The sequence below is a fragment of the Otolemur garnettii genome, unplaced genomic scaffold (genome assembly GCF_000181295.1).
Source record: "Otolemur garnettii isolate 467f Iridium unplaced genomic scaffold, OtoGar3 scaffold00104, whole genome shotgun sequence".
NCBI classification, from domain to species: Eukaryota; Metazoa; Chordata; class Mammalia; order Primates; family Galagidae; genus Otolemur; species Otolemur garnettii.
Genome location: NW_003852499.1, coordinates 7597780 through 7613957, shown reverse-complemented (window position 1 = coordinate 7613957; position 16178 = coordinate 7597780). Strand labels below are relative to the sequence as shown.

The 16178-nt window shown below is 35.8% G+C and overlaps 1 protein-coding gene across 6 annotated transcripts in view; it reads right to left on the bottom strand.

Annotated features, from left to right (window-relative positions):
- LOC100962189 (ELKS/Rab6-interacting/CAST family member 1) overlaps nucleotides 1-16178 on the bottom strand; it is a 285037-nt gene that overhangs the window by 11111 nt on the left and 257748 nt on the right. For all 6 annotated transcript variants that reach the window (XM_023517104.1, XM_023517106.1, XM_023517103.1 and 3 more), the window contains one exon: nucleotides 13446-13581. In XM_023517104.1, coding sequence (XP_023372872.1) covers nucleotides 13446-13581 — 136 coding nt within the window. The remainder of the gene's footprint in view (nucleotides 1-13445; nucleotides 13582-16178) is intronic.

Here is a 16178-nt window from a genome sequence, read left to right as displayed (position 1 = left end):
TGTGGCTGGCGCCTTAGCCGGTTGAGCTATAGGCGCCGAGCCACAAAATGTTTTATAACTAAATTTTTAGCTTTTATTTTTCTTGTTAGTTTAACAACTAACAGTATTTATAACCCAACTCAATAATTATAGCAATAATTAATGAATCTATATAAAACACTGTTTCAGAAAGGCTAATACAAAATTTTAAAAGTAAACTATCATATAACAGCAGATATAAACTAGCTGAGAAGGAAAAAGAAAATTGGTTGAGTAGCACTGGGGCAATTATAAAACAAGATATTGCAAAGAATAAACATGATAAAGTATAATTAAATATACAGGGTAAGGAACAGTAGATTAGATGATAACAAGAACAGTGTAGAGTTCATCAACTCCTAATTTTAAGGCAGAATCTTTACATGGTAAAACTGGAAATCCACAGGAAAAAAAACCTGCATAATTATAAGAACACATATTTGGAAATCAATAAATTAACACCAACATTTATCATCTTATCCACAACAGAGCAGCCATGTTCATAACCATCTTGGGTAAAGATAAGGTTAAAAAACATTTAGAGAGTCAGGTTAAATGGAAGACTCCAAATGCCTAATGCTGTGGTCTCAGTATTTGTTGAGATCAAAATTCATATGTTGAAATCTAATTCCCATGTGATGGTATTAGGAGGTGGGGCCTTTGGGAGGTCATTAGGTCACGAGAGCAAAGCCTTCATGAAAGCGTTAATGAATGCCTGTATAAAAGAAGCCTCAGAGAGCTACTCCGGCCCCTTTTACCATGTGAGGACACAGAAAGAAGGTAACATTCAGGAACCAGAAAGCACCCTCATCAGACACCAAATTTGCTGGTGTGTTGATCTTGGGCTTCTTACACTCCAGAACTGTGAGAAATAAATTTCTGTTGTTTATCAACTAGCCACTTCATGATGTTTGGTTAGAGCAGCCTAAATAAACCAAGATGCTAGGCTAAAATGACTAAAAGTTTTTGCTATAGATGCAATTAAAATGGAGTACCAACTACATGCAAACGACCAAAACATGGTTCCCAAACTCATCTATATGAGGGAATTGGCACACATATTAATAAATCATATATTTAATCTATCATAAAAAATAAGATATTATTTTAAAGCCCTTAAATCAAACTGGAAACAAACTCTAAAGGAATTTCAACAGAAAGTGTGATTAATTTCAACTGTGAAGATTTAAGCAGGCTTCATAAAGGAGGGAACATCTAACCTTTAAAAGATGGGTAGGCTTTCAATAGAGATAATCCCCAAATCAAATCAGCTAAGACTCTGCTTCCATGTGTTTATCTGAAAGATTCCTATTGCTGAGATTTACTAACTTCAGTTCTGCATAGAGCAATTACTGTAATTACTATAATTTGACTATACTTTTTGACATATCCAACAGGATAAAAAGTTACATTAAACATTTCTACCATTCATAGAGAAGAAAAACCATTTTTTATATATGTCTGTATCCTCACACCTTCAAGCGACAACCCCACAACAGACACTCAATGTTTACTGAAGACAACCAGTTTATTCTGGAATCTAAGTTAGCGAATTAAAGTAAAAATGGCTTATAGAAAATGTTAACAGAACATCTTCAGAACTGAATGTGACTCAGAGAAAGCTAAATTCTTGAGTAACAGAAAAAGAATATTTGGCAAAATTAAATGCAGAATATAAACAGAAGAGGCTCTTGAATACAACAGCATGATTAAGGAAAGTCTCATGACCGATAAGTACTTCATTGAGTCTTTTTTATTAATGTCCTACATTCGTGAATATTGACTGTTGTTATAAAATAGTTTAATGTGATTATATATGGAATATGCTAGAAAAATTAATATCCTTGTATAATCAAGTCTTTGAAAGCCTTATGCAGGCAAATGTATACCTAAGAAGAAATTCCAAAGATCCTCTGAAGGTTGGTAAATTTTGGTGAGTGTATGACAGAACTGAACAAGGCAAATATCTGGATCAATATGGGACTGTCCGTGGTGTCCAAAGTCAAAAAGGTATAACAGAAGGCATCTATCTACCTTAGCCAAGCAAAGATCTTTGTATGCTACCTCTTGACCTTTTTTTCGGGGGATGGGGCAGAGTCTCACTCTATCACCGTTGGTAAACTGACCTGGTATCACAGCTCGCAGCAACCTCAAACTCTTAGACCTAAGCAATCCTCTTTCCTCAGCTTCCCAAGTAGCTGGAACTACAGGTGTTCGTTGCAACACCCAACCAGTTTTTCTGTTTTTAGTAGAGACAGGGTATCACTTTTGCTCAGGTTGGTCTTGAACTCCAGAGCTCAAGCAATCGACCTGCCTTAGCCTCCCAAAGTGCTAGGAGTATAGGTATGAGCCACCACTCCCAGCCTCTTGACCATTTTGGGTACAGATTAGACTACTTAATTTTCCTGTCCTCCTCTGAGCTGCTCAGCAGCATTAACATAATGAATGTACTTGGTCCCTTCTCCAGAGACCATCTTCTCTCTCACCTTCTATAATGTTGTACTCTCCTTTTCCTCTCCCACCTTCAGTGGCTTCTTCATTTTAATCTCCTTCCCAGTACTCTCTCCCACACTATCCTGTCTCTAAAGGTTGAGGATTATAAGGGTTTTTAGCTCTAATCCCATGTTTTTCTGTTAGTATTTTACCTCTAGAAGATGTCATTGATTCTTATAAATTTTAATATTTTAAAGCTCCTCTTCAAAGTTTATTTAACCCATACCAGACTTCTCTAAAGTCTTTGTGATATTTCCATTAGGATATTGCAGAGACACTTTAACATATTGAAAATAGATTTGTTCTTTCCCCCAAGCAAATGTGTTTGTTATCATCCTCTGGCTTCCCTACCTATCTAGTGCTAGTAAATAATCAGTTACTCAAGCCAAGAGTTTAGGAATCATCCTTGATTCCTCCCTGTTCCTTAGTGCCCACATCTTAATCCAGAAGAAATTCCTGGCTATTGTACCTAGAAATATGCATCAACCATACACCCCTTCTCTTTTTCTTCTGAGCCTCCAAAACCTCTATTATCAACTCTCACCTCCAGTATTACAATAGTGCCTCTACTAAAATGTGAGCTCCCTGAGAGTAAGGACCTTGTTTATCTTACACATAATCACTATCACTAGCATATAATACATCTCATCACAAAGTAGGTGTGCAACAAATATTTACTAAGCAAATTCTTCATAGCCAATCCTGTCCTACTCCAGTTATTCTCCAAATATTGTTAAAAAAAAAAAAAAAAGTATCCTCAAAATGTAAATGAGATCCAGTCAATCTCTGAATTAAAATGTTTCACTACCTGTAAAATCTAAATTTCTTCTCATAACTATAAGGTGCTGCATGATTTGATCTGTGTTCTCTCCCTTATTCACCATACTCCAATAGTAGAACATTCTATGTTTTTTCTTACCTTAGGGATAACCTCCACTTTAAATACTGTTTCTTTCACATTTTCCATGGCTTTTTCAGATCTCATGTTCATGTCTTATCCCCTCAGAAGACCTCTCTCTAAATTTGGTGCCCAACATCTTTCTCTTCCCTATCACCTACCAGAGACGTTTATTTCCTTATAGCATTCACTGTAACTGACATATTGATATAACTGCTTAGTTTTGTCATTTTTCTCCACCATGAGACAATATGTTCCAAAAGGGCAGGGAACACATCTTTGCATTACTGTATAATCAAAAATTAGCAACAATGCCCAACACTTAGAAAGTATACAATACTGACTAAATAAAAGACATTTCAAGTATGTCTGAAGAAAATGAGTAAAATTAAACCTAATTATGCTGGAAGGATGCAGACTGGTAAAGGTATACGAACTACACTAACAGCCATATTACGTCATCATTGCTTTAGGATTTGAGTCAAATCTTCAAAATGATCAACTTCATCAGCTACTTTTTAATTACACCAGCCATTAGGATGTCAACAACAAGGAGAACATAATAAGTAACGGCACTGTAAGTTTATAAAAGATACAGAAAAAAGCCTGAGATATATATCCTGCAGCATTAATATTGGCAGTAAGATGTTTTCAAAATTGATACCTCACTTATTTCAAGGTGATGGCAAAGTGAAGTGAGCAATTAACTAAAAGAGCTGAGGAAATAGAGTGCCAATAAATTTTTCAGATAAAATTTTTATTCCTAACTAATTATAGACAAGTTGCAAAACAGAGTCTCCACATGCCCCTCAGCTAGTCTCCTTTCAATGTTAACAGCTTACAGAACTTGAGTGCAATGATCAAAGCTAGGAAGTTAACACTGGTGCACTGCTATTAATCAAATTAAAGATCTTATTCTAATTTAAACAGTTTTTCCACTAATGTTCTTTTTCTTATCCCAGCTTTAATTCAGAATCCTGCAATTCATTTGAGTCGACATTTCTGCTAAATTTCCTCTAATCCATGTGTAACAATGCTTGGTTTTTCCTCATCTTTCATATTTCATATTTCATCTTGACATATTTGAAGTGTACTGCTCAGTTATTTTGTAAAATGTCCCAGCATTTGAATATGTCTAGTGTTTTCTCATTATTGGAATGAGGTTATACATTTTTGGAAAGAATAACTGTTTCTTTCCTACTGCATTGTATCACGGGGTTTATGATGTCAACATGTCTTACTACAAGTAATGTTAAAATGTTAATGTTAAACATTTTGTTAAGGTGGTGTCTGCTAGGTTTCTTCACTGAAACTTAAACACTTCCTTTTTTTTTTTTTTTTTTTTTTTGCAGTTTTTGGCTGGGGCCGGGTTTGAACCCACCACCTCCAGTACATGGGGCCGGTACCCTATAAACACTTTCTTTTACAGTTACTAATCACCTTGGGAAAGACATTTTGAGACTATGCAAGTCCTGTTTATCTTCAAACTTTCACTGACTAATTTTTGCAACCATCAATGGATCATGTCAGCAAAAATTATTACTGAGGTGTTTGCCTCATGGTGATTTTCTTTTAATCTATTTCCTTAACTTACTAATTAAAATTCTTTTGTAAGAAAAAGCTGTCGCTATTTCCCCATTTATTTATGCATTTAACTACTTATTTATATCAGGGCAGACTCATGGATATACATTTCATTCTTTGGATTAAATTCAAATACTATCCTTTTTTGCAGTTGTTGTTCAGATTGTTTCTTTTTTTATTAAAGTTGCCAGTCCCCTTTGTGTAGATGCACCACAGTGGATTTAAATACACTTTAAATGCAATTAGGTGGTTTTCAATATTTTGCAATTACCAACAACATTGTAGGCAAACTTATACATATCTATTTTTATATTGTTGGACACATGTTCTCAGATACATATAGACAAGAGACAGCTGTGTTGACAGGTATCTGCATATGTATGTATATGATAATTATAACCCAGATATCATAAAAATCACTTTGGGATATTTAATAATGTTTAAGTGCAAAAGTTTGAGACTTTGTGCTATATATCATTGTAATAATTGTCTAAAATACAAAGGTACAAACAAGATAAAACCGAGTGACAATGTGATGTCTTAAGGGATGGTATTCATAGCTTAGGCCATGATAAACAATGGCAAAATGTTTAGAATCTGTGGTATCCTTGCACTCTCTCAAATTTTCAGGTGTCATTTTCATTTCACATGTAAAGAATTTGTTTACTCTCATCAGAACACTTTTATTGTGTTGAATCAAAAACAAAAGGTAAAGTAACTACAAATTCCAAACTTACTTTCTGCCAAAAAGGAAGTATTTTTGGTTCTATCTGACGTATTCAAAGAATGGAAAACTACAAAGGTCTCTTCAGAATCCTTTCAAGATAAAACACGGAGTTCTGAATTAAAAATAAAACTATAGTACAATAATGACAATAAATGAGTGAATGCTACATCAATCAGCACAAATGAATCTCACAAAAAATGTTGAACAAAACATAAAACAAAGGAATAAATACGATGACTCCATTTATATAAAGTATAAAATACACAAAATTTAACTATACTTTTCATTTGGGTCATAAGGAAAAGCAAAAAAGAATAAGTGAATAAGTCACAATAGAAATGTCCTGTGGAGGAAGAGAAGGGACAATGTTTGCAAAAGAATATATACAGGGTGGACATAAAAAGTTCACGCACAATTTAAAATAGTTTGACATAGTAAACTGCACAAAAACTGTATGTTCACCCTGTATATATACAATTTCTGGGATGCCATCGATATTCTCTTTTCTTAAATTTCAGATTAATACAAGGGCACACATGATTAGGTGACATTGTTCGTGTTTTGTTAGGTAAGGTGTAGTTGAGTCCTTCACCCAGGAGGTGTATCATATGCTACTACTTTGTGCCCATTAGGTGAGAGCTTGCCCAACCTTCTCTTTCCTCCCCCTCTACCTTTTCTCTTTCCCCCTCTCCTACTTGAATTTAATTGTGTTTTTCTCTCATATGGGCATGTAGCTGTTCATCTCTTAGTTCCATACGAATATTGAGTCCTTAAGATACTCAAGGTTAAGGGCTAATAACCAGAATCTATAGAGAACTCAAACTAATCAATAAGAAGAGAGCAAACAATCCCATTTATCACTGGGCAAGAGACATGAACCTTCTCTCAAGAAGACAGATGAATGGCCAACAAATGTGCAAAAATACAAATCATCCCTAATCATCAGAGAAATGCAAATCAAAACCACCTTGAGGTATCACTAACGCCAAAGGGAAGAGCTCATATCACAAAGTCCCAAAGCTGCAGATGCTGGCATGGGTGTGGAAAGACGGGAACATTTATACACTGTTGGTGGGATTGCAAACTAATACAGCCTTTTTGGAAGGATGTATGGAGAATTCTCAAAGAGCTAAAGGTACACACCTTCCATTTGATCCCACAATCCCATAGAAGAAAAAAAATCATCTTACCATAAGAAATTTGCACTGGAATATTTATTGCAGCTCAATTCACAATTGCCAGTATGTGGTAACATCCCAAGTGGCCACCAACTCATGAACAGATAAACTAACTATGGTATATGTATACCATGGAATACTATTCAGCTATAAAGGAATATTATATCTTTTGTATTTATGGAGAATGCATCTGGATGGATTTGGAGAGCATCCACCCAAACAATGTTCAAATTTATTGAGATGACCCTTTTATATGTATTCCTTATTTTGTATATGTATGTGTACTCTTAAAATGTAATTTATTTTTCAGAATAAAGAAAATTTAAAAAGTAGTACTACTGCTTTATGGCAAACTTTAATCACTATCTGGAAAAGGGAAATCATTGAACTTAACAGTGTATCTGGCAACATGTGAATAACAAAAGCTAAAAAGGAGCACTTCAGGTTAAGTTTTTTTTCTTTTTTGAGACAGTCCCATTATGGTACAGTGCCCTCGGGAGAGTGCTGTGGTTTCACAGCTCACAGCAACCTCAAACTCTTGGGCTTAAGCAATTCTCTTGCCTTAAGCCTCCCAAGTAGCTGAGACAATAGGCATCCGCCACAACGCCCAGCTATTTTCCTGTTGCACTTGTCATTGTTGTTTAACTGGCCTGGGTTGGGTTTGAACCCACCGGCCTTGGTATATGTGGCTGGCACTATAACCACTGTGCTATGGGTACTGAGCCTCCAGGTTTTTTTTTTTTTTTTTTTTTGCAGTTGTGTTTTTGTTGTTGTTGTTTTTATTTTTTGGCCAGGGCTGGGTTTGAATCCACCATCTCCGGTATATGGGGCTGGCTCCCTACTCCTTTGAGCCACAGGCGCCACCCTCCCAGGTTAAGTTTTAATCTTCACAAATAAAGTAAACACATTTAACAGTGTTTATTAACATGTTTACAATTGATTTTTTTTTTTTTTAAAGAGATGGGTTCTCAGGCTGGGCACAGTTGCTCATGCCTATAATCCCAACACTCTGGGAGGCTGAGGTAGGTAAATAACTTGAGTTCACGAGTTTGAGACCATCCTGAGCAAGAGTTGTGATGGGCCACTGTAGTCCTAGCTACTTGGGAGGCTGAAGCAAGAGAATCTCTTGAGCCCAAGAGTTTAAGGTTGCTGTAAGCTATAAAGCCACAGCACTCTACCAGGGGCAAGAAAGTGAGACTCTGTCTCACAAAAAAAGAGAGACAGAGCTGGGATCTCACTCTGTTACCCAGGAGTACAGTGGCACAATCAGGGCTCACTGCAACCTTGAATTCCTCAAGTGATCCTTCCGCCTCAACCTCCCCAGTAGCTGGGACTACAGGCATATATGACCACACCCAGCTAACTTTTATTTTATTAAGATGGGGAGGGGGGGTCTCAATATGTTGTCCAGGTTTATCTTGAACTCCTGGCCTTAAGTGATCTTCCTGCTTCAAACTCCCAAGTCACTGGGATCATAGGCATGAGCAACCACACCTGGCTTTAAAACTAATCACTGAGTGCCAAGATGGCATCAGATGAAGATTAAATATTCAATTCTTAACAAAGTTTAAAGCATTAAATATGAAGCATTTCTTTTTAACATGATTTATATATTTCAATCCTAAAATTATTATAACACTTAAAAAAGAAATACTAATTTCTTCCAAAGACAGAAATAAGGCAATAATCTTACTTTTTATTTCTCCTCTTCCATAAAAACATCAATAGATCACTCAAATAAATATCCAGAAATTCTAAAACCAAAACCTTAGGAATTTTTTTTTTGCAGTTTTTGGCAGGGGCTGGGTTTGAATCCACCACCTCTGGCATATGGCGCCAGCACCCCACTCCTTTGAGCCACAGGGGCCACCCTAAGATAAGAATTTTTAAAACAAATAAGCCCGATTAATTGCTATTCCTGTATTCTATGAGACTCTAAAATATAGCTAAAGTCATTTGATTACAACGGTATGACAAATATGGTCAAATGTGTTTTATAGTTTTCCAAAGTTAATCATGAAAAATTCATCCATATTAATACAGGGTATCACAAAAATTGCCCCTAAAATCACTATACATAGGGAAAATTGGAAACTTTAGGTAAATATACCTATATATACAGAATATTCACTACAAAATTTTACAAAATATTCTATACATGTTGGCTAACTCTTATAAGCTGTAGTGAATTTCTCATTTTCCTTCTGTATAACTTTAGGGGTGATTTTTGGGACCCCCTGTATTTTGAATAAAGAACTAGTATTCGAATTGTTTCCGAATCAGTTTTTAAACCCCAGCACCATTCAGTTTGGATGAATAATCTCTGCTGTGGAGGCCGTCCTGTACATTACAGCATATTTAGCAGCACCCTTGCCCTTTACAAACTGCTAGGTGCCAGTAGCATCTCTCAAGTTGTGATAGCTAAAATTATCTCCAGAAATTGCCAAATATCTCCTCAGGACAAAATAGTCCTTGATTGAAGACTACTATTTTAAATGCAGTAACATGAGACAAATTTCTCTCATAATTCTATCAGGAAAAAAAGTTTTCTGCTGATGAAACGGTGCCTGCCCCCTTTCATAAGATAATTATAGATTCTCTCATGTTTCATTCCTTATGTCACAACAGTTGTCCCCTTTGGATTCCAAAATCTACAGGTATTCAAGTCTCTTGAACATACAGAGACTTGAATAATGGAGTAATATTTGCCTATCACCTATGAACATTTTCCCATATACTTTAAATCATCTCTAGATTACTTGTAGTAACTAACACAATGTAAACATTATTTTCAAATACAGAAAAGTATAGAAGATCAATAATGAACCCTATTTCACCATCATTCAGCTTTAATAATTGTCTAAAACATGGCCAATGCTTCACCATTACCATTGGAATTTTTAAAAAAGCAAAAAACAATGCTAGCTAGGAAGTTGGTACCCTAGCAATCTCCAAATTATTTTCTTAATCTTATCATGAAACTTCTGGATTTAAAAATACTGGATTTATATTAAACCACTTTAGTCATTAGTCCTTTTTATGTTCACATAGTCCATACAAAGCCAATGATAGCCCCTTAATTCTTGTTCTTCTATCCTCCTTATATGACCCCAGTAGTTTTGACCGCTTCTTAACTTTTGATATTAAATGTAGCTATAGTGCAGCACTTTTCAAAGTTTGGTTCCTAAACCAGGAATGTCATCAACACCCAAGAACTATTAGAATGCAAATTTGTGGGGCTTGCCCCAAACTCAATGAATCAGAAACTCTAAAGACAGGAGCCAGAAATCTATCTTTTAATTTTTATGTTGTGGCCCTGGGTAGAGTTCTAAGGCACCATCACAGCTCACAGCAATCCTCAATCTCTCGGGCTCAAAAATCCTCTTGCCTCAGCCTCTCAAGTAGCTAGGACTACAGGTGCCCTTTGCAATACCCAACTAGTTTTTCTATTTTTAGTAGAGATAGGTGTTGCTCTTGCTCAGGCTGGTCTCAAACTCCTGAGCTCAGGCAATTCACCTGCCTTGGCCTCCCAGAGTGCTAGGATTATGGGCATGAGCCACCACACCTGGCCCAGAAATCTATTTTTTAAAAAACCCTCAGGTGACTCTAACGGATACTAAAGTTTGAGAACTACTAATCTAGGTTATTTCACATGCTTCCTTCTCCAATCCTGGAATCAGCCATTTCTTCAAGAATCCCTAGCTTCTTTTTGTAGTAATCACACAAAATGATCACAATTTCAGTGCTAAGGAAATCCACTACCATGGGTTGTCATCTGCAACAATGTGATTAAGAAATGTACTTAAGTTTAAGTAACAGAGTAGTTAAAGAACTGGCAACAGATTGTAAGTGTAGTCCAGTGCTAATTTGTAACCCAGTGCCGTTTTCACTATTTTGGACTGCATTACACCCATGCATAACTTGCACATGCCCACCAGCTATCATTTTTCATAATTTTGATATCTATCATATACTGAGACACCTTGGAAAATTCAGTTATCTACTCTAGTTAAGCCCAAGAGCTGGAGGTTGCTGTGAACTGTGTGATGCCAAGGCACTCTACCATTCGAAGATAATTATGAATTGCCACGGTAGAGTGGCAAACTCTGTCTCCACACACACACACACACACACACAAATAAACAAATAAATAATATTTTGCATCTTAAATAAAAGAAATAAGAGATTATATATGAAAGAACTTTTGCTTTTATCAGAACTAATAGAAGATGGATAAAGTATCTTTTGTTTACAAAGATAGCCTGTTATACAAAACGTTAAATTGGGGTGAGGGAAGAAGACAAATGAAATAGTTAAGGGGCTATAAAAAAAGATTTGTCATAGCCTAAAATATTTTCTATAGTTAAAACATAATGTGGTTATGATTCCAGATGGAAGGTTAAGTTGAAACCCTAGAAATAGTCAAATTATTAACCAGTTTTATAAAATATAAAGATGCTACTTCAAACTTATAAGCAATGAAATAATTTCCTATAAAGATTCTAGAGAAGTTGTTAGCTATAAAGGAAAAAAAAATTCTCACCACACAAAAATACCCTAAAATAAATTAAAAGGTAAAGGTGGCCAGGCATGAGCTCACGCCTGTAATCTTAGCACTCTGGGAGGCCAAGGCAGATGGATTGCTTGAGATCAGGAGGTGGGAGACCAGCCTGAACAAGAGCGAGACCCCCATCTCTACTGAAAAATAGAGAAACTAGCTGGGCATAGTGGTGGGTGTCTATAGTCCTAGCTACTTGGGAGGCTGATGCAAGGGGATTACTCAAGCCCAAGAGTTTGAGGTTGCTATCTAACCAGGGTGACAAAGTAAGAATCTGTCTTAAAAAATTTTTTTTTAAATAAAATTAAATAAAATAAAAGGTAAAAAATGAAAGCATAGAACTTTAAAATATTTATTGGTAAATATACTCTCAAAATGGGGATAAAGTACGCAAAAATTCCATGGGAGGAAGCTAACAAGGAAGGAAGAGAGATCTGAATTACATTAAGAAACAAATGAAAATTTAAGACATGAGAAAACACTCAATGCCATTCATCATCAGAGAAATATAAATAAAAACAAAAATGAAATACTTTTTACCCATTTGAGTTCCATTTTTTAAAAAAGAAAGAACAGGAAAAAGAGAAAATTGCCAATATTAACTGTTGGCAAGGATGAGGGAAAATTGGTTTGCTGCTTTTTCCAAAGTTCATGTATTTGAGGAAATTAATACTTTTTGTATAAGGAGTATAATGAGTAAAAGTTACATAAAAGATAAATTTTAAAAAAGAAATACAGGGCAGAGTCTTCACGTCTTAAATGAATTTGTTATAAAGCCTTAAAAATGGCTTCTCTGTAACTCCTCTAAATCTCTCCAGTAAAGATTATATAATTATGCAATTGTGGCATACATGCTACATCATATCCAAATAGAAATTTTAACCAGAGAAAAACAAACCTAGTAGTGCCTTAGTAGTCTTATCAGGAGCGTCCAAATTTATGGTATTCTTTACGTCCAGCAAATTTATGGTATTCTTCTCTAAAATCTAACCTTCATCCTGAAGAGTATGGTCGAGATAAATAGGGCCAGGCGTGGTTGCTCATGTCTATCATCCCAACACTTTCAGAGGCCCAGGTAGGAGGAACACTTGAGGCCAGGAGTTTAAGACCAGCCTGACCAAGAGTGAGACCCTGTCTCTTCAAAATCTGAAAATTAACTGGGCACACCTGTAGTCCCAGCTACCTGGGAGGCTGAGACAGAAACATGGCTTGAGCCTAGGAGTATGAGGTTGCAGTGAACTATGATGATGCCATGGCTAGCCTGGTTAAGAGGCTACAGATCAAGAAAGTCTCAGTGAAAAGCATGGCTGAGCCACTTATAAAGCTTAGGAATGCAATGTCTCTGAGTCTATTTCCTCAGAGAATACTAAGAAGGTGAGAAAAAAAAAAAATGACCAGGGCCTAGTTCCAAATACTGGGAATCTAATTGGCCCTAAGAATACTGTAGTTGCTACTATTGTTATTTAGCCTGGTTTAATTAATTTTTCAATAATTAGATTTATACATCAATTATCATTTCATTGAACTAAAAAAATAGAGATTATATGTCCCATATGACTGTAAAAGGGAAAAAGAAGGAAAAATTCAGGAAAGAAAGGTGGAAGGGAAAGAAAGAAGAATGGAAAAAAGGAAGAAAGACACAAACCAAGATTAGCAATGCATTTTAATGAATGGGACTGGCAGTTACAATGACAACCCCGAAGCTTAATATAATCCACTCATGAAATTGTCACTGAACTTACCAATTGTAATCAACTTCCAGCAAGATGAACTTTCTCTTATGCTGAGGTATCTTCACAAAGCTGTGGAATAAAACTGTATTTTCTATTTAAAGCCATTCCTTTATTGTTAAACAGTTGATCTGAGAGGAAGGCAGCAAGCAGGGTTAGAAAGAGAAAAAAAGAGGAGGATAAAGATGAAGAGAAAAACAACATGCGGTTATGGATCAATCTCTTCACGCGATCCTTTCAGATCTCCTTGCAGCCTAACCTGTAGTTGCTGGGAGCTGTCGTTGAGATTATCCTCCCTTCGCCGGGCCTCCTCTAGCATCTGTGCACTCTTCTTTTTTTCCACCTGTTCCTTGTGCTTCAGATTTGCTACCTTCTTATTCTGGTCTTTCACTTGCCTAATAATGGGAAGAGAAAAATCAAATCTTGTATATGTACACACAGAAAAGAATACGTTTACTTCTAGACTTACATCAGTGACATCAAGGAATAGCTGAAAACCAATAAAGAATACCTCCTGTAAAATGTTTTCAACAATTCCAAATTCTTTCATACCAATGTAAGCAAACTGTTGACAAAATTATCTCTAATGAACATGTATTTCAGCATGTACTTTATAAAGCACAATGAAATCATGAAACAAAAGGCAACATGGGATAATTTTAAATGACAAAAATGACATCAAACCAGAGATTTATGTTGCAAAATTAGAAGCAGTTACCTGATAACAATGCACTGAAACATTAGAATGGATGATTAAGAAAGATTTTGTAATATCACTCTAATTTTACTATTATTAAATATTTCAAACACTACAAGGCTATACTTTATATATATGTGTGTGAAAATAGTGATGTAACTATCTAGGAACCCAGTTAAAGGAAGAGAACAGTATACCTACTTTGGGTGCCTCTCTCTAGCTTATCCACTGCCTATTTAGTCTACCTCCACTGACAAAAGCAACCCAAATCTTAAAATTTGTGTTAAAATCCTCTTGCTTTTTTTTTTTTTGTTATGCTTAAGTATATTTTTATCGATGGGAAGGTTATTATTTATGTTTTCAAATGCAAAAATAAAACAAATAATTTGGACAGTAATGATTCTGTTTTACAACATGCATATGTATATAGGCACAGTTACAATAAAGGAATATAAGGATTTAGGAAAAAATGACATCTCCATGATCCTGAATCTTTCAATTTGCTAATACAGTACAAACACTCTTCAACTTACAATGGGGTTACATCCCAATAAACCCATTTATAAGCTGAAAATATCATAAGTCTAAAATGCATTTAATACACTGAATCTATAATGTATCATCTGTTTACCATGGAGCCCACATGGCTGACTGGTTATCTGTGGCTCACTACTACTGCCTAGCATCATAAGAGAGGATCACGCCACATACGGCAAGCCCAGGAGAAGATTAAATTCAAAAATTTCAAGTATGATTTCCACTGAATGTATATCACTTTTATGCCATTGAAAAGTTAAAAAATCATAAGTGGAACTATCATAAGACAGTAGGGGACTGTCTGCATAGCTTTCCATTTATTTAAGTCAAGGCTTACAAAGATGCATTATACTTTCCTCATAAAAGATCTGCATCTATTTTATTCCATGAATGTTATTGTCATTTTAAATTCCAGACATAATCTCATTATACCCACATACATGCTTCCTATGCATTTCCCAAAAAAGGCATTTTTCAACACTGTGAATATTAATGAAATTAATAATAATTCCTTGGTAGCATATTATACATACTCCATATTCGTATTTCCTTGGTCATCTCAAAAAGTTATTTTTTTTAGCAACCGGTTTGTTTGAATCAGAATTCAATAAGAAAACCCACATACTGTCTGTTAGATCTTTTAAGTTTCCATTAAACTAGAGAAAAAGTTTCTTACATGCTTCTCTGCCCCCTTTTTAATGCCAGTGATTCTTTAAAAGAAACAGAGCCAGGTTTTCCATAAAATGACTTACATTTTATGTAAGTCTAGATTGTACGTTTGCTTCTTTTTTTTTGCAGTTTTTGGCTGGGGCCGGGTTGGAATCTGCCACCTCCAGTATATGGGGCCAGCACTTTATCCTTGAGCCACAGGTGCCACCCAAGCTTTTTTTTGAGACAGAGTCTCATGCTGTCACCCTGGATAGACTGCCGTGGTATCAAAACTCATAGCAACCTCAAACTCTTGGGCTTAAGTAATTCTCTTGCCTCAGCCTCCCAACTAGCTGGGACTATAGGCAACCACTACAACACCTGGCTATTTTTTTTTGGTTACAGTTGTCATTGTTGTTTAGCTGGCCTGGGCTGGGGCCACCAGCCTTGGTGCATGTGGCCGGCACCCTACCCACTGAGCTACAGGCACCACTATTGTTTGCTTCTTCATGGTGAAATGTAACTTATTTCTCTGTCTCCTGATTTTTTTGTTTCTTTTGATACTAAATGTTAGCTATAAAGATATAAATAAATTCCGTTTTGATTTTTTAGGTGAGTCTTATATACTTGATATTGCTTTGCATCTGAAAGCATGTAATGTCTGGTTTTGCCACTCATTTTTTCTCCCAACTCTTAAAGAAGCTAGGATTCACCAGTGACTTAAAGCAGTGATAGCCTGATTATCTTCTAGTATAAAGCTCACCATTCATCAACATTTTATCTAATGGTTCCATGCAGTGATGAACTTGTCCTGAATAAATTATCTTAATGGTATCTTTTTTAAAATTCTATTTTCCGATGGCTTTCTGCTGGCATACAGATATGCACATCATTTCTATATATGGGTTTTATATGGGGCAAAGGTGGTAAATACTCTTGCTAATTCTTTTTCTGTAGATTCTTTTGGGTTTTCTATGGACATAATTATATAATCCACCCCAAAGAAAACCAATAAAGCTCTTAAAACTGATTTAAAAGACAACATTGAGGCCCGGCGCCTATAGCTCAACCGGCTAAGGCGCCAGCCACGTACACCTAAGGTGGCGGGTT